We start from the raw sequence: 27111 nt of genomic DNA, 5'->3' as shown, positions 1-27111 counted from the left end.
TTTTACCAATAAATATATATATATAAACATAGTGAGAAGTACAAACATTATATACATTTTAAACACTATAAATAATACAATATTACAAGCATTATAAAGCAAAATCAAAGGAAACACCCGACCATGCATGCTTAGCTTTTCACACTATTATATATGTAACATTTTTTATTAATTTATATTGGGGAGCTAATATTTTATTCTGTTTAGAATTCACTCCTACAATTATAAGACTATTTTTTTATAGTGAAAACACATTTATTAATTAAAGCATTTTAAATACATTAAGTTTATAAACTCAGCAGGAACAATGTGTTCAAGAATGCTACGATTAATATTGAATTAAGATAGTAATTCATATGGTAAATACGATTTGCAGATTGTTTTTTTTTTCTTGAAAATAGATTTGCAGAGATTGTTTAATAAAATGTAACTGAACATTACATATAGAAGAAAGAAAAACTTGACAATCTTTCATGCAAGAAAATTGAGCACACTACAAAAAAATATTATTTTTAGTCACAACAAAAATTGCGACTAAAAGTAAGAAAATTATGACTAATTATAAATCATTATTTTTATATTGTAACTAAAAGGTCTGTAGTTAAAAGTATTAGTCACAAAAATTATAATTTTTTATGTGTTATTAGTCACAATACTTGTTGTGACTATAACTAAATTGATAACAATTTGTATTTAAATACTATGATTTAGTCACAAGTAACTTTTTGTTGTGACTAAAAGTCACATTTAGTTACAAAAAATTTATGTAATAAATAAAAAATTGTCACTAATTTTTTGTAGTAGCATGTGGACATTGGAACGCACGGTTTAGACAGTGACTAATCAATTTAAATGATCGCCCGTTCTCAACCAGAACCCTTCACCCAATTCAAGGGCGTGCGCTTCTTTCACTTCCATTGCTTCTACTAACTCAACAAGATAATAACCATGTAATTAGGAGCTTTTAACTTCAATGAGAGAACTCAAGTTCCTAGCAACAATTCCAAACTCATATTTTCTTTCTGTTTCAAAAATCACAAGGTCAACATTAATTTTGATTGAATTACAAGTAGATTTAATCCAAATCCAAAAAAAAAAAAAAAAAAGAAAATCCATGATAGAGATCACAATTTACACTAATCTTATTAATCAAACAATTTTTATTCATTATATAAAAAAAAAAAGTGAAATACATCAAATTAAGATTTTGATCAAAATTGCATTTCAATTATTTTACAAAAGATCAGATAATTCATTTTATGTATATCCTTAAATCATGGATCACCCAAAAGAAAAAAAAAAGTGTAAAACATGGTATGGTCATATACAGCATTTGGACCATATTCCAAAGCCAATCAAAAATATAAGAAGAAAAAAAAAACTAAGTCCATATTTGATATTCCATGTGCAACATGCATAGCATGTATATTATGGTCCTCAAAAACTTTTAATTATTATTAAAATTTTTACATAATTTTTGAAATAACATTTTATAGTTATGGCCATCCTATTGAGTCACAAAAAATAATCCCTTTAATTTTGCTTTCTGTCCTTTATGTCTGCCACATTTAGAATGAAAACATAAAGAAAAATATAGTTGCCATAATGCAAAAGATTGAAAAATAAATGAAAGAGCTAAGTTAGGGCCCCAACTAAAAACAACAACAACAACTCAACTACAATCTCATTACCAACAAATCCGACAAATATTCAGACAAAAGCTCTTAATCTATGGCGGTTTCAACAATAAAAAAAAAAACTTAATTTAAATTAAAAAAAAAATAAACAATAGTTCATTGCTAGCTTAGTGAGAAACATTCCCCTAATTGAAAAGAAAAGAACCCAAGAAAGAAAATCTTTATTTATCTTTTTCGTAAAAAAAAATTGAAATTTATTTTAGAAGCTTTTTCATTTCTACACTTAAAAACAATTATTTTTTTTGTATTTTTACAAAATTTTACATATAAAAATTATTGGAAAAACTATCGAAATAATTCAAACTTTAAATTTAAAAAAAGAAAGTCAAAAAATAGTATATAGAGTAAGTTCTCTTTATTTTAATATACTTTATGTTCGATCAACTTAAATTATTAATTTAACGATGGTAATAAGAGAAAAAAGAATGGATACCTAAGCAGAACAAAATCTATTCGGCGTAATTATAGTATATTTATTTAGTGATAAAAAAGGTTATTTTATTAAAAGAATATCTAAATCAACAAATATTGAAAAGTAAGTATAATAAATTGTTCAAGTGAACCCCACAAGAGATAACAATAATTATTATTAATAAAAATTAACAAATAATTATATAAAGCTAATTTGGTTGATTATTATGGACCCAAAAAGCTTGCTTCCACCATTACCATTTCCTCTTTTTTATGCTGTACAACATCAAAGAACTCACATCAGACAATATCTCTCAAGTCCTCAACTAACCCCAACTAAATTCCAAAATGGGGGTCTCCTTGAGATTGATTTTTTTTCATCATTAAATAGATAATAATAATAATAATAATAATAATAATAATAATAATAATAATTTAACTGTGGTTTTTTTTTTCTTAAATACCAAAATGTAAACCAATAATGTGAAAAAAAAAATATAATAATAATAATAAAAAAAAAAAGGTGACAAATCAAAGTATGATGGGAAAAGTTTCATTATTTGGTTTTATTTTTAATTTTTTTTAGTAGAGAGGAGCTCTAAATGGGATGCCTTTCCTCTTGTGCAGCAATTTTCTTGGCTTCAATGATGAATTAACCCAACAAGGTTGAATTTCTTCAGATGATTCAGCCAATGATAAAGATGATTCAATTTCACTCAACATTGTTTCTGAGTTAATTGATTTTTCTTTGCATGACAAATCTTCATATGTTATGAAATTGCTACTCTCTTTAGGCTTCAATGGAACTATTGTGATCTGCAAAAGAAAAGAAAAAGGTTACAAATTAGTATCAATTTTGAACAATTTGATATAAGAATGATTTAAGTGAGTGAATATATGAGAGAGATTTGATATAATGTTTTTTCTTACCTTACATGAAATTGAGCAAAATCTATTAGGAGGATCTTGTATATATCTATTACAAGCTTCACATGAACCAGCACAAAGAGATTTAGTTGATGGTTTAGCATCTTTGGATTGAGGCCTTGGATTTAGATGAACAGCTTTTTCACCATTGATTTTATATGTCTGAAAATTAAAACACAAAAAATTAACTTAGTTTAAGAAGTTTGAAAAAAGTTAAAAACACTTTTACAATAATGGTCAAAATTATTGAATACAAACAAGTAGGGCATATAGGATATAAATAGTTCGAGTGGGGACTAACATTCTTCTCGGTATCATACTGCTACTGATGCTCAATAACAATGCTCAAATAGTTCATAATATATCACACCAACAACATCAAAAAATAACAAGATTCACAGAAAAAATGTACTGTTTTTCTTTGACTGTCATTATTATTTGACAAAATGAGACTGTCATCCACTACCTAAAAGGCAAAAATTAAAAAAATAAAATTGAATGATTTGATGAGGTAACATAGATCACACAAATTATATTTTCTCAACCAAATCACTCACTCACACCAATATAATACTTGGGAATTTTTATGAACAAAAACAAGTCACATCAAATTGGGCTAAAAACAAAGAGAGAGATTAGATTATAACCTGAATTTTAGAACAATCAAGGTGTTTTTGAATGTCTTGAAGACGAACAACATTATGATAAACATATTTGCAGATCTGAAGCCTTCTATGGAGACAATGAGATGTTACACAGTGCCTGCAAAACCCAATATTACAGTCTATACAGAATAAATTCTTCTCATTTTTTCTGTATTCTTCATGATGAACACATGTATCAAAGAATTTTAGTCTCAATAGAGTGTTGAGCCAATCTGTTTTCTTCTTCTTTTTCTTTATCACTAAATTGCATCCAATCTGAAATCAAACAAATCCCATATCAAAACAATTAGTACCAAAATGAAAAAAGTTTTCTTTTTTACAATTCAATATGGAAAAATTTATCTACCCAAATGATGATTTTATGTAATTCAAAAAACCCATTTGAGAAATTTGTTTAAAAACATTATTAAGCATATGGGGTTGTCAGAATTTTTTGAAGAAAAAAAGAAAAATCAATAGAAATATCATAAATTCTAATAAAGTAAAAATACCATTTTTTGATGATGAAAGCTATGTTTTTTTTCTTTCTAATAAGCCATAAAAAAGAGTAATTAGCATAAATAAATTATATGGAATATCAAAAGGTTCTTATCAGAAATGAAAAGAAAAACAGAGAAAAGAGCTAAAGACCCAGAAAATGATACTCAAAAAAACATAAATTATTGTTTAGAATAACAAACATTGAAAAGAAAGATATTGGTATTCATATAAATTAAATTTCTTACCATTTCTTCTATGATTTTGTATTGAATTTGAAGAGACCAGAGAGAGAGTTCATAAGGCAGAGCTTTTCTTTTTGTGTTAAAGTTTGAAACTTGAAATATATTTTAGAGAGAAAAGAGTGTATACAAATTTATGAGAGAGAAAGAAAGAGAGAGAGAGAGAAATAAAAGAGATAGTTATGGGAAATTATATAGAAAAAATAAAATAAAAAATTAAATCTTTTATTATTAGTGCAGTCAGTGGTATATCTTACTCTCACTGTTTTTTCTAATTATAAAAAATTAAAAATAAAAATAAAATAAGTGGGGTGCTATAGGCGGGAGAAGAGTTATATATTTGTTGTCCATTAGATTAAATGATGAATAATCATCTAACGGTTATTATTATTTTTAGAAAAAATAAATAATAAATATATAAAAGTATTGTAACGCTTATTATACTAGGCTCCAAGTAAATGTTTGGATTTTTGAGTTTTGACATGGCAAAATAAATAAATTAATCAATAATAAATTACTAAAATAATATATTAACTGTTAATTTTTTTATTTATTTTTGAAAAATACAAAAAGTCAGCTTAAATTATCTTAATCATAATCATATTAAAATATTTTGAAGCATATCAACAGTTACATCATATTAAATATTAAATAAGTTTTTATGATAGTATATAAAAGGTTAATTTCACTTGTATATATATTTTAAAGAATATTGATGGAAAATATATATATATTTTTTTTTCATTTTTATCTATTAAAAAAAATATATTTGTCATGTTTATTAAATTGTATAAATTTCTATATTTTTTTTTTCTTATAATTCCTCATAAATATAAAATAGGTTAATTTAGATTTTTAACCCTTAAATTTTAACATGTACTAAATTATGCTTTGAGTTTTTCAGACATTAAAAAATTTTCTCAAACTATTGAGATTGTTGGATTTAAAAACTTTTGTTTAATTTTACTAAACAAACTCTAACGTGGATAAAAATTTAAGGTGAATAATTTTATACTTTTAAAAGTTCATAGGTGATGATTTAGTAGATATCAAAATTCAAGAGGCAGAATTTCGTATATAGACAATTAACATATCAACAAAATTGAATGAAATTTAATAAAAAAAATTAAACAAAAAAAAAACCTAATAATTTCAATAGTTCAAGAGAAATTTTTACTGACGTGAAAATTCATAAACATAATAATTTTTGAAATGTTAAAGTTGAGGGGTAAAAATGTTAATAACCCTATTAAATATATATAGAATTAATTATGATATAAAAACCATCTTAAGAAGAAAAAAAAACATGGTTATGATATAAAATGTTGAATTAATTATTTAATTAAATTTTTTATGCGCCGAAATTAACCGTTAATTTCGGAAATATAATAGGTGTTTTTAGTTTTGCCGTTTTTTGTTTTTTTTCAAAAAGCCAGTTTGTCTTCTATTTTATTTTTTTGATAAATTTCATTTTATTGAGTTAATGTTAGTCTTTATTTAGTATTTTTTTTTTTTCACATAAAATATAGATACTATATATATATAATTACTTAGTTATATAATGTGTAGACAAAATAATATTCTCTATATGACTACTATTATAAATGAACGTGAAAAAAGGGAAATATTGGTGGGTCTAGGGGCAATGATTTATAATGAATTTTAAAATATTAAATTTATTTTTCTTTAATACATACTTATCATTTTATTTCAATAAAGGTACGTAAATTATTTCATATAATTATGAAAGTTGATTCATATATTATTCTTTTGTACAATTAAAAGTCTGAAAAAGGTATCATCAACACTGTTTAGTTTTCAGATAATTAAATAAATAAATTAAAAAAAATATTTTGTTGTTTTCTTTCTCCATTATATTGGTGCTAATGATTTTTTTTTTGGGTAATTATAGATTAAAATTGAAAAATAAATCTATAAGCATTCTCTTGGGACTTAATTTTTTTTCTTACTATTTATTAGTCAAAGTCAAACTATACTTTTCATATATAATAAATAAATATATATTTTCCACTTTTACTGTAAAAAGTCAATTAAATCAGTCAATTTTTGCTCTTATATGAGTATGAGATAATTACTTAATTAGGAAAATAAAATGAGATCATATATTATTATTTACTTCTTATTATTCCTTTGGTTGACAGCACAAAAGGAGCCTTTTACAGCCAAAAAAATAATAAAAATTTGACCTTTATTGTGCTTGTTTGGCTATTCCTATTTTCATAAAAAAAATCCCAACTTTTTAAAATTTATAATAAAAAAATAACTAAAAAAAATTAAAATTTTACATTCTTGTTGTGGAATATGAAAGGTTCAATATAGGAAGGAACTACTCCCATATTTGCTCCGAAAATCTGTAAATTATCATGAATATTTCAAATATGGATAATATATGAATATATATAAACAGATAATATATGATTAATTATCTTTATTTGCAGGTGGCAAATGTTCCATATTTTACCTATCTTTAATTCAATTTTTTTAAATAATTTTTTTTAAAAAAAAAGAAGTATGGAGAAAGTGACAGTGATCCACTGACCTACCAATTTAGTGGACCCATTTTGTCAAATCTTAATTGGCTAATAATTATTAAAAAGACAAAACATTCTCAAACCATAATGGAATGGAACCAATAATATTAATGGCTATCAAGAAAAATAACTAACTAATGACTATAGTTATGGAGGAAATTTTGATTTGTTACTAACATGATTAATAAAACATTTATTTGTATTATGATTGTGAATTATGTGTAGTAGTAAATTGTGATACACAAATTTGAGAGATTTGTGTTTCTGTGGAGAAATTTGTTGTAGTCTAAACTGTTTATTCTTGATCTTTAGGATGATTATGTGGCCAAAACTAAACAATCTCATAATTCATTTTAATGAACAAAACATGATTTGGGACTTGAGTTGAGTACAAGACACACACACAAGGAGTGCTAGATTTTGCCCATAAATTTTAATAATCATTGAGATGGGATGCATATCCTAAAGGCCCCAACTAGGTTGCCTTTATGTATTCGAATCGCCCTAGCGACAATTACTTCCAACTTTAAAAGTAGCACTTCTAATAGAAGTTACGGGATGTCTTCAGAGAAGGTCTCTTGATGCTACTCGATAGTCTCCCTAAAATAAAGAACCTTCTCGAGTAGAATAGGAAAATGATAGGCACTACCCGATCGCCTTTTTGTTGCATATAATTATTTTTATAGATGTATATTTATGACTCATAAGTAGGTTTAAAGAGAAAAGCAATGTTATTGTTCATTGGAATGACTTTTTTTCCTTTTAATTATTATTATTATTATTTCATTTAATAAGTATTCAAAGGGATACAAGAAACTATAGCACTAATGGTGAAAGGGCATTGACATCTTTGTATACAAGCCAGCATTGCCCTCCAACCGATCAAAAATCCTTTCTTTGTAACAAAATTGAAAGGCAACAACACTGATAACTTAGCTTTAAGACAACCGGAATTGTATACGACTGCATCGCTCTGTGCCCTTCTCGAACATTGTAATGACTTTGATACACTATTTCAAGAGGGCTTGATCTTAACTTGTTTCGTGTGAGAGGTTTCCACAGGCTCGAGACAAAGGGGACTTTCAGCAGCCAAAGAGTTAAGCCGAGACTCGTCTAGTTTGAACTTTCTTTCTTTTAAATTAATCACAATGAAGATGGTGTTTTCTTTTTCGGCATCTATTCACATACCAGGTGGCGTGTTTCTGTAGCCCCATGCCTATGAGCACCTTAAGGCTAGTGAGCATAACAAAGTTCACTGAAAACAATAGCACAATCCAAAAGAGCTTCCATGGGAAGGGATGACATGGGAGACAGGCAGCATAGACTGGAGTCAAGACTCGAATAACCTAAAACCGAAAGGGCATTAATAATTTATTAGATATAAAATTAATAATCTATAAAGAAATATGAACAATGTATCTGACAATCTAGTGTTATAGTTATGATGATTTCAATATGCCAAAAATCACTAAAACTCTCCGGTTTTGAACTAAAATTCAATTCAAACACACTAAATATGGACTCTCACTAAACTATTTCTGTTGAGCCAAGAGTAGTAGCACACAGTTTGTTGAAAAAGTAAAACAAGGGTAGCAGAAGTGAATGAGTTTTCTTTTTCCTATATAGTTCCTAAATCATATCCCATCAAGGGAACATGTGAAGAATCAAATCTTTACCGGTTAGGTAAAACTATAGTTTGACCATTAAAAATAATCTAGTTTGTCCTTATATGCTAAGGTAAAGCCTACAAAAGCCTGTCTCGTCCTTTCACAGATGATACAAGACATTAAAAAAACACTATTCCCCACTACATAAAATAATGGGGTTCCAATCAGGTATTCCCTCTAACTATCAATTTTCAATTCTGCTAAGGTTTTGTTTGCCCTTCTTATTGTTGTCTCTATTAAGTCTATTAATTTTGTACAGAGATTGTTCGAACTAAGACGAAAACATAAAATGGGTTTCAAATCTGGAATTTCTTCAAATTCATTGGCCAAAAATAGGATGCATGTTATTTTGGATCTAAAGATAAAATTAACATGTGAATAATTGAGCTTTTATTTTTTCATCCTTATAAGATATCAGATAATTGCAAACAAGCCATGAAAACACGTTAAGAGAGAATATAAGCTAGAGCTTACCACACAAGCTGGCGCCAAGGGAATAAAAGTGAGAATATTCTTTGAATCTTCAAGATCCATATGTAAAATCTAAGAATAGCAGAAAACTAAAGGTTAGATTCCAATAGAAAAGAGAAGACAGCCTCAAAATGAAGTAGAACATGGCATGATCTCTTAGTGGATATTGGAAAAGATCAAGAGTTCTCAACTCAACACAAGCAAAAAAAACATTACTAAGACTAACTGCTTATGCTTGACTATGTTTTGAATGTTCTTAACACTTACACGATCAAACATAATCCCCAAAAGTTTCTAATGTCAACCTGAAACTCTTTGGAAAGAGATGACAACTAAACATTAAATATCAAACGAGTAACTTAAACAACAAAACAAATCCTACAGTTCTAATTTTCATTTATTCAAAAGTGTGTAATACAGCCAAATGATTCTCTAAACACAACTTATCCACACTAATTATCTTTGGTCATATGCCTTTTTCATGAGACACTATTAAGGATCCTGGAAACATATCACAATACCATTACTTCACTTTCAAGAACATACATTTTTCAATTGAATATCTTATTATACTTGCAGCTGTTATACAACAGAAACAATATTAACTCATAAAATCAAAAGAATCAACAGTTACCTGTTTGCAGAGGTCCTCAAGAAACTCAGAGTATGCAATGGGCTTTATGTCATTAAATTTAGCTATGAACGAGTGCTTTATGATATCAATAGCCATTTCACAAACGTAAACTAAGAGAGCATTCTGTCATAAATATGATTAAGGAGTCACACAGGCTATACAGCAGAAGTATTGTTACTATTCAGTAAAGTACTTTTCCTACTAAACCAATTCTCAATTTAGAGATCAGAAAACTTACCGAAAGAAAACTTTCAAACCAGGGACCTTCGGCCTCTAGAATGTTTTGAGCTAAAACAAATAAGACAAATGCTGAGATATGGAATCTCTCCACCGAATCTGGTTGACAAGTACATTTCCAAAACAGATATGAGGGAAAAAGGGGAAATTATGAGACAAAGTCAAACCACAATAAATCAGGAAAGAACCAAAAATGAAAATATGTATATGTACATTTGATATTTTGTAAAGATAATAAATCTCAATCACAAGAAATGAGAAGTCCCAAAACCAGAACTATCAGCTACTGAAGTTTTTTTTGATACATTTTGCTTAATATTTACAAGCACATATGGAAACATTATCACTAGACAAATCATATAGACAAGTTATAAAGAGGTAACTCACCAAAGTATACCAGACTATGAATATTCTCCCTACTATATCGCTTAAAAACATTGCTTTTTATCTCAGAAAAGTTATTGGACACCAGCAGAGCCAGTAAAGCGTTGTTGTGAGCGACTATACAGGTTGATAAAGTAATTGCTTGAGCTAATAAAATGAAAGAATGAATGAGTAATAAGAGTTAAGGATTCGCATTGGATAGTCAAATAACTCATTGTACACCTTTCACAAAAAGATTTAAGAAAATGATTAAAGACAAAGGTAAGGATATTGGAAGCAGCAACAGCTAAAGTCAGGTCACACATGTATCTCCAAATCCAGAAGGTTATGTTATCTGGCGGAGAGATTGCAAGTCCATCTGCTGAATTAAATAGGGTTTGCAACACATCTCCATTAAAACTTTGACATAATTTATCAAATATCTGCAGGCGTAAAGGATCATAACATATAAATGTCAGTGCCAAATCAAATTAACAATTATGGCAGCAGTAACAAGGGCTGAAAAATGTTGACAATTTATTCTCTCTTTTTTTTTTTTCTCGCTGTCAAATGAAGTAGGTTTGAACATTAGCAATAACAGGTTAATCATGTCATTTTTTAAATAGAAGTAAACTAAACTAGTAATTTGAGATAAAGAGATCATTTTGTAAAAAGTATATGTTTTTCTTTTTTATTTTATAGCATAGAAAGAAAGAACTAAATTGTATAGAGGAAAAAAATCGCAGGCTAAATAAATAATTGCAATAAAGTTTTTCTTCTTTCCTTGAGCTTTTTGGATCCAAAAACAGTTGTCTCAAAGAATAAAGAGAAAAAACGAATCCTAAAATTTCTAAGAGACACTTGAGTTAATTGTCAACTTGTTACCTCCAACACGTTGTAGACCACATATAGTTTGATTGTTCCTTGACCACGGATCATATGATATATTAAACTGATATCTAAAACAAATGAAACAAAAATACTAGAATTCAGATTCATGTAATAAGAATTACAATAATGCCACCAAAAAGAGTAAAATCTAGCATGGTAATTGAATAAGAGAGCATAATATCACATATCCTTACTAAACCTGTTCGTTCCAAAAGAATAACTCCACAAACCATTATTACAAAGCAGCCAAAATCGGACAGCTCTGCTGCAGACGGCCTTTTGAACTGCCTGCCACAAGTATGGTTAGAATACTCTGTAAATATGTACAAAATTAACTAAATAAGAAAGTAAGATTCCCAAGGGAGCTGCTTTGTATCTTATAAAATGAAATAAAATTAGAAAAAGAGCTTATTTCTTTTAACAAAAAGAGCTTATACTTAGAGTTAGTGACATTAAAATACAATAAAACTCATTCTTAGCAAGTTATTAGCTCAGGCATGAGGGTGAAACTTTCATTCTTTCTATTACCATCAAGCAGCCTATTAGTCTTTACAAATAAAATTCATGTCTCTAATAATTTGGGAAGTCACCGAATAATTTTCCTAGATACATGTTATTATTTTATCATCCTTGAACTCAATGTGTATTGAACATATTCTATTAACCCAATTATAGAAACTAAAAGAAAAATGGGCTAACCTTGTTTTTATAAACCTCCACATGGTCGTTAGAATTCTTGTTGGCATGATAGTTAACAATGACAGAAATGAATCAAAGCAGACAAAGAAGCCCACATTTATGAGCTGCAAGAATTTGTAAAGCTCAAGTATCAATTTAGATGAAATCCTTATGGAACATAAACTCCTATGTGCTCCTGTAAGGAGTTCTAATAATTTTAACAAAGAAACAAATGACATTAATATTCACTTGGCCAAGTACAGTCCATGAAACCTTGTTGCTTTTACATGAAACCAAATCTGAATACAACATTATAAACCTTTCAAGAGACTAAGTATTCTTATAGGTGGAGAAAAAAAAAGCAGCTTAGTTTACCAGTTCACATCTCCATGGCAAGCGAAAGATTGTATCATAAACTCTTTCTCGTTCTTTCTCATTACCAAAAGTTGTCGTCCTCCGTAATGAATTTCCACTTAACATGTCATCCAAGAAGTACTTGAAAGGTGATTTCTCAGAAGAAAACATATCTGACAATAAGAAAGAACAAAGAATCAATCAGAATTCAGAACAGCATCAATAAAAGCATCCACATTGGCAAAATGAAATTCATCTGGGTATGTTTGGAAAGTCACTCTATAATTAAATTTGGGTGTAATTTGAAGTAATTATTACAGTAACTATGTAATTGAGGAGTTCCAGTTACACTTTTCAATTCTTGTGGCCTCATATGAGTATTGGCTGTAATCACAGTGTAATTACTAAAAACATTTCATTTTAAATATTAATCACCAAACAATATTAATTTTCTGTGCAATTGTTAACTACAATAGGAATTCATAAATAGTTTAATCACTCGGTATAAGTATTTAGTAATTACACAGCTACTTCTAAACTACTTGTTGTGTCACTATTGTTATCAATGGGGAATTTTCATGTAAAGCTAGAAATTTTCATTTCCTTCTTTTGAGCTTTTAATCATAATTTACAGAAAGAAAATGGGGAATGCGAAGAAAATTAAATTCAACTCACAATTGGGATCTTCTGCCATAAGCTTTTTCCAATCCAAGGACTCGGCAGTCTCTAATTTCGTAAGGACGACCCCATTGGGTTCTGTTCTCTGCTTCCCAGCCGAATTCACCTCAACATCGGTTTCAACTTTCCCTTCACTGTACACACGCGAGGCACTATCTTCCAATCCTCCATCTCCGGCACCACCGCCACTACCATTGACAGTCCTCTGTCTCAACTCCCCTCGCACATTCTGAAATCCCGGCTGCTGCTCAGTGACCGTACAAACACTCCCTCCACTCCCTGAACGAACAAATTTCGCAGGCGTAACGCTAAAACCCTCGTAATTCGATTCAAAACCATTCGAGGAGCAATAACTATCTCCATTCCCGGAAACCTGAAACTTTTGCTCCGCGATTCCGAAATTGTCCAAGACGGAAGAATCGGCTTCGGCTTCGGCTTCGCGGTAATTTCCGTTTATCGGTTCCTCTGGAATCGAGCTCTGGATCTCGATCGTCGTGGTAGAAGTAGTAATAGTATTAGTATTAGTCGCGGTCTTCTTCTTTCTCTTCTTCCGTTTCTTTCGGTTCGGGTTGGGAACAGAATGGTTGTGGAATGGATCGGAGTTGGAGCGGTGAAAGAGAGTTTCGTCATCTTCAATGGAACTACTTTGGCTGAGAATCTCGTAGGAGAGATTTCTTCCTGCGGATCTCAACGCCATGGCCATGGCCAATGAGTAAGAAAATGTAAAAATAGGGAAGAAGGAAACGAATAATGTAATAAAATGTTTTATTTATTATTATTTGTGTAATTTATTTTAGACATAAAGGATATTTTTATTATTATTATTTTATGTATTTTATTGTGTGGACACGTAAGATGATTTTTTAAGTTAGTTTTACGCTATGAAACGGTGAAGTGGGATCGATACATCAATCCGTTACTGCCACGTCATAACGATTTATATATATATATTGTTTTGGGTGCTTAAATATTTCAGATATTGATTAAAAGAAATAAAAAATCTATTTAAAATATAATAGTTTTTTTTGTGTGTGTTGAATAATATTATGATGATGGTTGAGAATAAGATTAGTTGACATAGCACAATTTCGGATTAAGTTTAATTGTGATGTAGTTGAGAATTATGGGTTCCATCTCAAAACCAATTGGCAATGAGTGGAGTAGTCCATGTTCTTATATATGACTCAATACTTTCACATTTAATCCATGTGGGACAATATTCTCCAATAGAGTGGTGAGTAGAATTCAGACTAATAGATTGGACTTCTTTGATGCTCTATGTGGCGAGGCGGTTGCTTGTTGCTTGGCTTTGAAAGTGGCAAAAGAGGAAGGCTAGAAATATATCATTATAGAGAGCGATTCTAGAGTGGTCATCAATTCGATCAACGAGTTAGATGTCCGTTGGGGAATTGAAAACTACTCTAATTTTTATGTTAAACTATCTCGGCTATTTGATGGATGTAATTTTTCTTTTGTTAGTAGATGTTGTAACTTTATGGCTCATAATGTGGCCAAATGGACGTTCACGAACTACCGGTTTGGTACGTTGAGTGAATCGTCTATCCCGAACAATATTCTGTGTAACGACCGTAAGGTCTAATTTCCTATTTATAAACGTTTTCTTAAAAAAAAAAAAACATAGCATAATTTTTTATACTAATAATTTAATACTATTTTTTAAGTGTATAAAATAATTTTTTTTTTATTATTTTTTTATATAATTTTTTATAAAAAAAAAAGTTATCAATAATAAATAATTATAAAAACTAAAGTCAATTGACCCAACAAGATTTTAATGAGGAAATTAGAGTCTATACCTTTTTATTTCAATATACCTGTAAGGCTGAATTATTGAATTGTACTAAATCATGATCCTCTACTTTCATCCATGTTGAGCAATTTTATTAAAATTAGAAAAAAGTCATTAAATCCAATAATCTTCAAAATTTAGAGGGCATTTTTAACCTCCTTAAAAATTCAAAAGAAGTATAATTTGATACATGTGGGAGAAAAATCTTGATTAGCCTAATTGCAAATATAATGGCTTTGTTTGATACTCTCTTAGTTTGTGTATCTGATTCTGAGTGTGAGTAACTTGTCCAGGAAGGCAGCGCCACCATTGCCAATTACTTCAAACAAGGTCACTCATTCTCTCGCACTACTTTATATTTATTTTGCTCATATATATATATCCAAAATTTTGAATTTGTAAACTCCATAAACCTAGAGACCCAAGGGTATGTAAAATCTAAATATTGGGTGGTTATGTTGTGGCTTACAATCTCAAAACTTTAAATAATTGTGTCACTATTTAGCTTATATATTTATAATTTTGTTTATTTTTCAATTAATTACATCTTATTTGTTAACCCTTTTTCTTGTTTTTGTTTATAGGATCAAATTAAGTATGTTGATGGCAAACAATCAAACCTATGGCCTTATGCCATGTTGCAGATGTTTGTATTCTGAATATGATATCACACAAGGCTTGCAAAGACATGTGACAATAATCCATTGTCCTGAATGTGATACCTATTTGCAGCCACCAACAACATGGATTAAGGCCCAATCTGAATCCAATGAGTTATTGACCTTTTGTGTTAAGAGATTGAAGAATTTGAACAGAGTGAGATTGGTTCGTGCTGAGTTCATATGGACTGAGCCACATTCGAAAAGGATCAAGATCAAGCTCAAAGTAGAGAAAGAGATTCTGAATGGAGTTTTGTTTCAACAGTCTTATGTTGTTGAGTTTGTTCAGCATGAACACATGTGTGAATCTTGTATGAGGATTCAAGCCAATCCTGACCAGTGGGTTGCGGCTGTTCAACTCCGCCAACATGTTACTCATAGGTATGGACATAGTCTACATATCCCCTCTCTTTTCGGTACATATCACCAGCACGTTTTTATAAAATTCTGAATAGTTTAGAGTGATCCAGAGTCTATACTTTTACTTTTATCACACTATAATATTCTGTTTTGATCATTTTTGACTCTATTTGTGGCCCATAAACCATTATGAGGTGCATTTGAAAAATCATAGAAGAATTGAATTTAAGTGTAATTAGAGATAATTATACAATTTGCACGTTTGTCTGTCTATATAATTAAGAAGTTCCAATTACACTCCAATTCTCATGATCACTCGTGAAAATTGAGTATAATTACACCATAATTTCACACATTCATATGCAATTACCATTTTATACATTTTATTTTAAAATATGGTGTAATTACTATCCTAATAATTATATGACTTAGTAATTACATAGTGACTTGGAATGTTATGAAAATGTAAATGAGGCCAACTTTGACTACTATACTGCTTAAAAACAAATGCAGTACCATAGTTGTTCCCAATAATTATACTAATATAAACTTTTAATTTAGAAATTCACCACCATTGATTAACATTTTTTTCTTAGATAATTAGCTTGTAGAAAATGACTATTTTGATTGGAAAAGATGATTTTGAAGCATGGTGCTGCAGTTGCAGCCATAAAGATCAAGCAAGTAGACAAAGGAATCGATTTCTTTTTCTCAAACAGAAGCCAAGGTGTAAGATTTGTCGAGTTCATCGCCAAAGTTGCTCCGGTGATCAGAAGCCGCCACGACAAGCAACTCATCTCCCATGATACCAAGAGTAACAACTACAATTACAAGTACACTTTCTCTGTTGAAATATCTCCAATATGCCGTGAAGATTTGATATGTTTACCATCCAAAGTGTTATTAAGTCTTGGAAATCTTGGCCCTTTAGTAATTTGCACAAAAGTAACTAATACCATTTCCTTACTTGACCCTTTTACTTTGAGGTTATGTTATGTTGATGGGGATCAATATTTGAGATCCTCTTTGAAATCTTTACTCACTAGTAGACAACTTGTTGAGTACATTGTATTAGATTTGGAGATTGTTAAGCCTGAAATTAAGCTCAATGGATACACACTAGCTGATGCCCAAGTTGCAAGGTTAATAGATTTTGGCAGGAATGATACAATTTTCAACATTAGAACTCATATTGGTCATCTTCTAAAGCCTGGTGATAAGGCTCTTGGTTATGATTTGTATGGAGCTAATTGTAATGACATTGAGTTGGACAATTACAAGAATCTTGTTATTCTGATGTGATATTAGTGAAGAAGAGTTATGAAGAGAAACGCCTTAGGAAGCGCGGTAAGGCGCGGTTATGGAAGCTCAAGGCACTCAATATGGAGATTGAGAATGATAAAAGAGGGGAAGAAGAGAAGATGAAGTCAGAGTATGAACAATTCTTGGAAGATTTGAAGGAGAATCCTGATATGAGGTTTAATGTTTCTTTGTACCATAATGACAAACAACAGAGGTTGGTGATGGATTAGATTTGCCACCATCAATTCCATTGAATGAATTGCTTGCTGAAGAAGATGAAGATGGAGACAGTAACATGATGGGGTGATTTAATAATTTATGGAGTTTTTGTTGTTTTCCATTTAATTTTATAATTTTTAATGATCAGTAAGATGTTATGCAATTTTTTATTTATTTTTTACTTGAATAGAAGATAAATGAGTCATGTTAATATGTATTTGAATAATTTACCGTAGTTATAATTTCATGTAGGTACTTATCTACTAAGTGTTAAACAAATTGCTACGTGGCAATTTTTGATTGATCAACGTTATTAAATTTTTATTTTTTTTTCTAAAAAAAATAATTTAAATATACCAATAAAAAAATCATGGATAATGACTTGTAATTTAACGGTCATGTGTATATAGAGAATTAAATTTAGGTATTTATTTACAACTAAAAATTAAACTTTAAGTATTTATACCTATATAATTCTATGGAACTTAAAATTTAAGGTAAATATTATTTTAGACCCTGTGTTTTGTCAAAACAGACCCTGTATTTTCTAAAATGGTAAAAATAAAATCCTGAACTTTATTTATGACAACTTTTTTTTTTTTTAAATATAACCAAATTGAAAAAAAATTCTAACACGAACAGATATAGAAAATATAAACAGTTTTGTCATAATACCTTTAGATCAAATTATTATTAAATTTTATTTTGACAAAAAATCAGTTTAGGGTCTTATTTATACCATTTTAGAAAATACAAGATCTATTTTATCATTTAACAAAACAGAAAATCCACTTAGTAACTTTTGCAAAACACAAAGTGTAAAATAGTATTTACTCTAAAATTTATAAATTATAGTCATGTAAATTTTATAATGTACATTTTATAATAAAAATTATTTATTAATAGTAAGATAAAAAAAATAATTTTATTAGATAAAAAAAATTCACATTATATTTTGAATTAGACAGATATAGTACAGATATATAGATGCTTTATAATAATGTTTAGAAGGGTACTCATATGGCTTTTTTTCATTATTTATTTTCAATTCATAAATCATATTAGTGGCTTGAAAAAGTTAAGGGATTTTTTAGTCTGCCAATTAATTGGAAAATACCACATCGCTTGTGTAGTGGTAGCAAAGTTCTACATAAAATTATTTAAGAAAACAAAAAATGCTTAGTAGTAGTAAAGTTCTACATAAAAATAAGGGGTTTTTTTTAATAATATACCTAAAATTAATTTTATTTATAAAAATAGCTTTAAGAAAATTATTTGCGCAAATACCGATGTGCCATTGAAAAAATCTCGTTTTCAGTAAGCTTTTTGGGAATTTTTAAAAAAGTAACCATTTAGTTGCTTTTAATGTGAATAAGATATCAATTAGTTACTTTTTCATTAAAATATTTATTTCAGAATTTTACACATATAAATAATAAAATAATTATTTTAATATATGAGAAATATTTATTTTTCTCTCCGAAAAAAGACTACTAATATTAAAAGTAACTTGTTTGTTTCTTTTTTATATTTTATTAATAAAAAATAATAAAATTTTAAACTTAATAATATTCAACGTATAAGTAATATCATAAATTATTGTAAATTTTTTTATTATATTGTATTTAAAGTTATCATATGGTGTACTAATAAAATACTATGTGGTAACATTTTTAAATAAAATGAAAAAAAAAAACATTTTAGTAACCTATAAAATCGGCTACTTATTTAAGATATGTTTATGTTATTTTTAATAATTTTTCATATTAACTTTGACTATATTTAATAAATTAGTAAATTGCAATCAAATATAAAAAGTTACCATTTGGTAATAAAATATTTATATATATAAAAAGTTACCATTAAAGTTATTAGTATAATAATATATAGGTATTTATTATTTTGAAACATAACTTATTTATGGATTAAGCAAAAAAAAAACTTATTTTATAATGTTTAAATTACTATTTCGTATTCATATAAATAATCTTAAAAATATATTGAAATTTATAACATATAAGCTTAAAAGGAATATAAAAATTTATATAGTATTAGAAAATTAAAAATTAAAAAAAATTTATAAAAAAGTGAGAGAGAGAGAGAGATATAATTTCATTTCATTAAGAGAAAAAGATAAAAGACAACTCTCTTCTCAAAAAGAAAAAATAAAGACAAAAAAGATAAAAAAAAAATTAATAAATAAATAAATCAACGATGAGTTGTTAAGAAAAATAACTTTACACAGTTTACTGTGTTTTCCCATTTTTTTTTCTTTTATACTGTTACACTCCCAAAATAACTTTTGTACTGTTTTTTTTTTCTCGAAATTAACTTTTATACTGTTTTTTTTTTTTTTTCGGCTGCCAACAATTTTATGTTATTGTTTTGTTTTTTTTTTTAGATTGATTGGGACATGGGCTCAATTATTTATTTAATTTTTTATTTTAATGGATATAAAAGTTATTATTTATTATTTTTAATATTTAATAATTATTATTTTTTGAGATAATTTAATAATTATTATTTTGTTGAAAAGGTTGATGGGATGTGTCATAAAAGTGACATGTTTTACTTTTTCTTTTATTTAAATAAATTTAAAAATCACACCACATGTCTCACTCTTTTTTTTTTTTATTTAAATAGATTTAAAAATCTCACTCCCATTTCTCACTATTCATCTTCTAGCTTTTCAAATAAATCTCACCCCCATGTTCTAATATTCATCTTCTTCTTCAAGTTTTTTTTTTCTTCATCTTTACCGTTGTTTTAGTATTGTTCTACTGTTGTTTTTCATGATTTTTATTTTTTTTTCATGTTCAGTTCTTCTTCTTCATCTTCTTTTCTTTTCTTCTTTTTTTTTTTTTTAATTTTTTGAAGTTCTTAGTTATGTTTTTTTTGAAAATATAAGAGTTAGTGTGGTTTTTTTTTGTTCTAATTTTCTAGAACTTTTCTTGCAAATATAGTGCATTTAGTATTGAGGATGTGCACAACATAGTTAATTTTTGATCATTTTTTTTCTTTTATTGTTTTTTTTGTTTTAGTATTATTTTAGTATTGTTTTACTGTTGTTTTTCATGATTTATTTATTTGATGCCGATTTCACTGCCCTTGCTCCATCTCGCTGGAATTAATAGGTATTTTCTAGGTGTTCTCGTGTTGTTGTGATGGTTATGTCTGTGAGTGTGGAAGATGGAGGCTATAAATACATTTCTTCTTCGTTCTCTTTGACTATTTTTGTGGTGTTTTTCTTTTGGTTCTCCTATAAATATATTTGACGAGCTCACTCACAAGAGAGTTTTGAGGTGTGTGTTTCTTTTATATTTTTTTTAGTAGTTATATTTGCTTCATTTGTTTTTGTGTTGTTTCAGTGTTGTTTTAGTAGTTTTTTTTTTTTATAATTTTCTAGGAATAGACTTGCAAATATAGTTGATTTTGCATCTGGTGTTGAGGTTGTGCAGCAGATTGTTTGTTTTTTTTAATCATTTTTTTCTTTTGTTTTGTTTGATTGTTTTAGTGTTGTTTTACCGTTGTTTTGCCATGATTATTTATTGACGTCGATTTTACTGCTTTTGTTTATTCTTGTCGGAATTAATGGTTATTTTCCGGTGTCCTGGTGTTGTTGTGGTGGTTATGTCTGTGATTGTCAAAGATGGAGGCCTCATTCTTTTGTTTTGTTGTTGACAGTATAAAAGAAAAAAAAAAGGGAGGACAGTATAAATGTTAATTCTGCCGTGTGGCAGTAAAATTGAAAACAATTACCCCAAATGCAGTATTTTTGTAAAATGCCCAAAAAAAAACTAATAAATAGAGAGATGCTAACTCTTAATGGCTGGGTGGTGGGTAGCAAAAATAAAAAAAATTGAGTTTCGGTACACCTTTACCGATTTATTGGAAAGAATTCAGGTATTGATATCAATAAAATATTTGAGCACGTTTTCCTAAATATTTTCAAAAATATGTATTGTGATGTAATTATCTCTAAAAATAAATACAAAACATTAATAAAAATGATAAAGTAATCATATGAGTTTGTAGTTTTATTTTAGAATAAAATAGTAAATAAAATGTATAATTAACCATAAAAGAAGAAAATATTTCAAGAATTATCCATATGCTTGTTTGGCTAATTTATACTTTTTGCCATTTCATGTTTTGTAAATAGTATAATCATGCACTAACTAATTTAGATGTTTGTTATAAAATTTTTTGAGTACCCCTAAAACAGTTTATTGATTTCTTATTTATTGAAATCATTTCTATCAAAAAAAAAAAAAAAGAGAGAGAGAATTACGCATATACTATTTTTTTAACTTTTTTTTTCTTTTTTTATATAATTTACGGTTTGAGTTTCTAAATGGTTGCAATGTTAGTTGCAATAGGAATTTCTGTACGATTTTTTGTTGCAATTTAGATTGTAGCTCTAGTTGTAATAGAGATTTTCAGGTAGAATTCTGTAAAAATGCAAAAAAAAAAACTATTTTAAAGTGAAAATAAAAAAAAAACTAAAAAAAAAAAACTATGCTTTCACATAAATTTTTCAAAATTATACCTTAAACTTTTTTTTTTGGATAACCATACATTAACTTCCTTTGGATAATTTCCACTATATAAATCTTTATGTGCTATTTAATCAGTTACTTTATAAATTAAAATGTGTAATTTCTACTATTTTTTTTAATATAAGTTTAGACTATCTTATTACACTAATTTATATTTCACCAAGATAAAAATATAATTTTAAGTACGCAATTTGGAGGAACAACTTTCCTCATCTGCTTCTAATAATCATAGTGATTGGTGGAAATTTTTCTGGAAACTAGTGTTGCCTCTTAAGATCAGAATTTTTGCTTGGAAAGTGCTTCATAACATACTTCCAACAGCTGCTGCATTATTCAAGAAAAAAGTTTTAACCTCTGCTGAATGTTCTCTTTGTGCCTCGAATTGGGAATCAATCGGACATGCTCTCTTCGGTTGTAAACATGCTAGAGTCATATGGAAAGCTTCTAAGTTTCAGCTTGATCTTTCTAAGGCTCAAAAACATGTTTAATGGTGATTATTTACTTTCTTTATCTACCATTTTGAACCAGCAAGACTTTGAGTTACTGCTATGTATACTGTGGGGCATATGGACTGATAGAAATAAAGTGGTTCATGGTGGTTCTCCTAGACAGCCTGCTGCTATAGTCACCTATGCTATCCGTTTCCATGAAGATTTTTCCAGAGCAAGGCAGGTGCCTTCACCTGCTACTGTTGACAGCAACCAACCACCTGCAACTCTCACTCCTCCCACGGTTCAACAAGCTCCAAAATGGCAGCCTCCACCAAATAATTGTTTTAAATTGAATGTAGATGCTGCTACAAATGTGGATCAGAAAAAACTAGGCATTGGTGCTATCATAAGAGATCACAATGGTTCTGTTGTTGCAGCCTATTCAAAAGTTGTACAAGGAAGTTTTAGATCAGACGAAATGGAAGCAAAGGCACTTTTCCATGCACTTAATTGGGCTTCGCAGAATCGATTTGCTGTCACACATATTGAAACGGATGCTTTGCGAGTCTCTAATGCTTTATCATTTGTTTCTCAGGATTTATCTTGTTTTTCTGATCTGATTATGGATGTTCGTTGTCTTTTGTCCTTTTTCCCTCAAGTTTTAGTTACCCATGTAAAACGCTCTGCTAATCAAGCAGCACATGGCCTAGCTAAATTCTCTTTAGGGTTGGATGATGACTTTTGTTGGATAGGAGAAGTTCCCTATCCTATATTCTCTGTTGTTGTAAATGACTTCTAATTTATAATAACATTGAATTTCCTCAAAAAAAAAAAAAAAAAAAGTACGCAATTTGAAAAAGTATTAATGTCACATTATATTTTCAATTAGAATTTTGCTTTTGCTTTTGCTTTTGCTTTTTTCATGATGATATTAATTGTTTAAAACTCATTGTTCATCATCTCCACCAAGGAAAAAGATTGTAGGCTTAGAAGGTTGAGTGATCTCAACCGTTCCTTCCAACATCTTAGCAACCTTCCCCATGGACGGTCGGATTTCGGGGCGACTCTGTAAACACCACAAAGCAGTCTGAACCATCCGATTAACCATATCATAGTGGGCCCTACTATCGTACGATTGTTTGATCTGATTGTCCAAAATATCCTCAACATTCACTTCTCTGTAAACTTTATCAAATGCCCAAGCTGGAAAATACCAAACCTCACTCCCTTCCTTAACAGACCCTTCTTCTTCTTGTATCTCACTATTCCTACGCCCAGTAACTAACTCCAACAACACCATTCCAAAACTGTACACGTCAGCTTTAGCCGTGATCGTATCCGATTTGACCCATTCTGGTGCCATGTACCCGCGGGTCCCACGAATCTTAGATAAGCTCACCATATCTTCTTTCTTTCTTAATTTCGATAACCCGAAATCCGAAATCTTCGGGCAAAAATCATCGCCCAATAGAATGTTTTCGGGTTTTATATCGCAATGTAGGACCCACTCTAAACATTCCTCGTGTAGATAAGCGATGGATCGGGCTACACCGAGTGCGATCCGATACCGTATGTTCCAATCTAATACGGGTTTGGACTGGTCCGACCCGGCCCGTTTTGAGGAGAAGAGGTATCTATCTAGTGACCCGTTTGGTACGAACTCGTAGACGAGAATTCGTTGACCTTTTTCAGCGCAGAAACCCCATAACCGAACCAGGTTAAGGTGGTGCATTCTAGCAATGATGGTGACCTCAGCCCAGAAATCCGGTTCACCGCCGGCGACGTTCTTTAAGCATTTAACGGCGACGACTCTGTGATCTGTTAATTCGCCTTTGTATACATCGCCGAAAGCTCCTTGTCCGATTCGGTCAGAGAAGTCTTTGGTGGCGGTTTTGAGCTCTGCGTAGGAAAAACGTTTGGGTCCGCCGGCGGGAAGAAGCTCGAGACCGAGTGTTCTAGCCATGTCTCTGTATTTGATATACTTTTTGAGAAAAGCGTAGAAGAACAAAGCACCGGAAATTAGTTCGGCGGCGAAAAGAGTACAGATTATTACGATGTTTCTTGTGGTTGTGTTGGAATCGTCTGGAGGAAGAGGAAGCTCGATTTTGATCGGACATGTCGTTTCGAGAATCTCCGTCATGCCTTTGAAATTGCTCTGATCAGTTTCGGATTCGTCGACGCGGAGGAACATGGCGCTTTCTGTTCCCGGCGACCAAAAACCATTCACAAGCCGATTATCCGAATCGTTCTTGTTCTTCAATACACAAGAGCCTCTGCCATCGTATTTAAACATAAACCCTAAACAATCACGATTTCTCGTACAATTCAATTCGCAATCGCTCAGATTCGTTGCTCCGCTCAAACTCACCTCATTCGAAGTAGTGAAATTCACGTAATCGAGTCTAATGTATTTCGTCTTCTGTAAATCCATAATTTGGATTTTCCTCTGACAACCATTTTCTTTAGGATTTTCTCCGGCAAATCCCGGAGGACAAACACAGGAGGAGGAATTAGAACCGTCGCTGGTACAGATCGCGTTGGCTCCACACGTGCCGTGGATTGTGCAGAGCTCGTGAGTCGCGTGCCAAACCTCAGTCCAATCCCTCAGATCTGGATCGAAACCATAAATCCTCAAATTTCCATCATTATCCAAAGTCAGCCTCCGTTTCAGATTAGGACCGAAATCAGAAGTTATGAGCGAAGCACTGTTCTCCTGTTCCACTTTCCCATCCGAACCGAGCCTCAAAAACGCGTTATTCGCCCTCCAATACTGATCGGAAGAATTAAACACCAAATCAGTAGCATTTCGGAACGTGAATTTTCCATTACCGGAAACGAGTTCAGTGTTGGATATGTTCTGGTTCGGGAGAATCGTATCTGTCGGGAATTTGAAACTTTCCCACTTCCCAAACACCAAATTACCGTCTTCCGTTAACGTTAAGCTACTGTTAAGATTCCCAGTGGTGTTTCCCGGCCATAAGTTTGATCCAGTGGAGGAGTTTCGGAGACGGAGTTCACCGGAGGAGGTGATTGTAAGAACAGCAGAGTTAGTAAGAAACGACATGTCGTTTTTATCAGTGGACCAAACGACATCGTTTCCTGTGACGTTTTGGTACCAAATGGAGAAAGTGAAGCGGTTTGAGCCAGAGGATTTGGGTTTGAAACCCGCGGCGAAGGTTGAGTTGGGAGAGAGAAGAGTTTGGTTCTGGTTGGGTCTCCATGGTGAGTTTGAAGATGAGAATGATCGGATTGTCTTTGTCTGTGCTTGAACTGAGATGAGTGAATTGAACAAGAAGAAGAAGAAGATGAAGAAAATGGTGTTCATGGTTGTTGGATTATTGGAAAATGGTGGGTGAGTTGGGTTCAATTCTTGGTGGGTTAATGGTGAAATGAGGAGAGGTTTAAGAGGGGTATTAATGGCGGATACTATGGATGAAGATGAAGAACAGAGACTTTTCTTGAGTTGACCAAAAAGTCAACTGAGCTTAAAACAGAGGACCCTACTCTACTTGTCATGGCGGCTTTATTTGTGGATTTGCAAAGATTGATTGTATTTATTAATTAGTTACATTAATTAACGATTAGTTATTAATTAATTCCGATTTAGTTGAATTAATTATTGTAAGAGCATTCCTATTTGCTAAGCTATTTTCTTTTGTTAAATTATATGGTGCGGATATTTTTTTAACATTTCTCTCTTTTTAAAATAAAAGAATAAATAGGATTTTGACCATGTAGAATTTTGCTTATTTTTTTTTATGCAAAAATGTCCTCGAAACTATAGACATGAGATATATAAAGTATGAGAGTTTATTTAATAATTTGAAACTATTTAAAATATAATTTATTAACATTAAGTATATAAATATTAACTCTAAATATATATATTTTTAAATTTATTATTGCTATTTATGTTTTTATTTTTTATATGTGAGCATTATGAGTCAGATTAACATCATAATACTACATCAATTAATTGTTTAAAGAATAAGTTTAATGTAAGTGGATTGAGATGTTTGTAATTTGATTTTTATAGGACAAAAACTATACAAATGTCATTATTCTATAGGATAAATCTTATTTATTTTCATATATATATATTTAGAAAAAAGTATTATGATATTAAAATGCATGGTTGGAATATACAAAAAATCTCTTTACCAAAATATTTGATTCCTTCTTTTTTGTTAGCTAGTTTGTAATTATTATACAAAAATTACATAAAATTCATATGCAAATACAATAAGAGTAGTGCCGTTTGGTTTTAAATGACATTCTTAAGCTCTATAATGGTGTATCTTTAGTTAAGTTTAATTTTTGTAACCGTGAAGTTGTTCTTTCTTTAAATAAAGTGAAAGTTTAGTGGCCGAATATACTTAATTTCATGTAACTTTTTTAACTTGTTGGCTAGTGCCTCATGAAGTAATTTTCATATTAAAAAAAAAAGAGTAGTGACGGTAGGGTTGGATTGGAAAAAATCAACTGGATCTTTAATTATCTCTAGTTTTATTATTATTTGTTTTATAACATTCCATTAACAATAATTAACCACTTAAGTATACATTATTTTTTAACATATGTAATTATATGATTGATAACAATTAATTCTGTTTTTGACGTGTTAAAATTTTGTTAAATGTCTTATATAATTATAACATATAAGACAATAAAAAAAATTATACTAAATATTTTTTTAAATATCGAAATAAATAAGAATAAATTGATACATTTATTTTAAGTGGGCATGTAGTATAATTTTTTAATATTTATTTGTGATTCATAATTCATTGACCTAATTATTGTACACTTCTCATGAATTACTACCCC

At 29.7% G+C, this 27111-nt stretch overlaps 4 protein-coding genes and 1 pseudogene across 5 annotated transcripts; 2 read left to right on the top strand and 3 right to left on the bottom strand.

The window, feature by feature from the left end:
* Positions 1 to 2255: 2255 nt before the first annotated feature.
* LOC115721836 (protein RGF1 INDUCIBLE TRANSCRIPTION FACTOR 1) lies at positions 2256 to 4591 on the bottom strand. Its single transcript, XM_030650919.2, has 4 exons — positions 4426 to 4591; positions 3683 to 3955; positions 3039 to 3197; positions 2256 to 2924 (listed from the first exon to the last, which is right to left on the bottom strand). Exons 1-4 carry the CDS (start codon positions 4426 to 4428, stop codon positions 2691 to 2693), a joined length of 669 nt encoding a protein of 222 aa, XP_030506779.1. The 5' UTR covers positions 4429 to 4591; the 3' UTR covers positions 2256 to 2690.
* A 3503-nt stretch (positions 4592 to 8094) lies between these two features.
* On the bottom strand, positions 8095 to 13740 carry LOC115721808 (protein POLLEN DEFECTIVE IN GUIDANCE 1). Of its 2 annotated transcripts, XM_030650887.2 has the most exons (11): positions 12942 to 13740; positions 12288 to 12439; positions 11934 to 12037; positions 11434 to 11522; positions 11229 to 11302; positions 10636 to 10786; positions 10368 to 10535; positions 9982 to 10079; positions 9744 to 9866; positions 9113 to 9181; positions 8095 to 8317 (listed from the first exon to the last, which is right to left on the bottom strand). In XM_030650887.2, exons 1-11 carry the CDS (start codon positions 13645 to 13647, stop codon positions 8111 to 8113), a joined length of 1941 nt encoding a protein of 646 aa, XP_030506747.2. In that variant the 5' UTR covers positions 13648 to 13740; the 3' UTR covers positions 8095 to 8110. The 2 variants fall into 2 exon arrangements, with proteins under 2 accessions (XP_030506747.2, XP_060960271.1); XM_061104288.1 differs by lacking the exon at positions 9744 to 9866 and having other exon boundaries at positions 12942 to 13715.
* A 1582-nt stretch (positions 13741 to 15322) lies between these two features.
* On the top strand, positions 15323 to 15934 carry LOC115723949 (uncharacterized). Its single transcript, XM_061103707.1, has one exon. The coding sequence runs from the start codon at positions 15352 to 15354 to the stop codon at positions 15862 to 15864; it is 513 nt and encodes a 170-aa protein (XP_060959690.1). The 5' UTR covers positions 15323 to 15351; the 3' UTR covers positions 15865 to 15934.
* A 466-nt stretch (positions 15935 to 16400) lies between these two features.
* On the top strand, positions 16401 to 18063 carry LOC133029006 (uncharacterized; annotated as a pseudogene).
* Positions 18064 to 23134: 5071 nt separating this feature from the next.
* LOC115721807 (G-type lectin S-receptor-like serine/threonine-protein kinase At1g34300) lies at positions 23135 to 26059 on the bottom strand. Its single transcript, XM_030650886.2, has one exon. It carries the CDS (start codon positions 25607 to 25609, stop codon positions 23231 to 23233), a length of 2379 nt encoding a protein of 792 aa, XP_030506746.1. The 5' UTR covers positions 25610 to 26059; the 3' UTR covers positions 23135 to 23230.
* Positions 26060 to 27111: the final 1052 nt, after the last annotated feature.

The sequence above is a fragment of the Cannabis sativa genome, chromosome 9 (assembly GCF_029168945.1).
Source record: "Cannabis sativa cultivar Pink pepper isolate KNU-18-1 chromosome 9, ASM2916894v1, whole genome shotgun sequence".
NCBI classification, from domain to species: Eukaryota; Viridiplantae; Streptophyta; class Magnoliopsida; order Rosales; family Cannabaceae; genus Cannabis; species Cannabis sativa.
The sequence above is the reverse complement of the archived record's forward strand: the minus strand, read 5'-3'. Positions and strand labels throughout refer to the sequence as shown.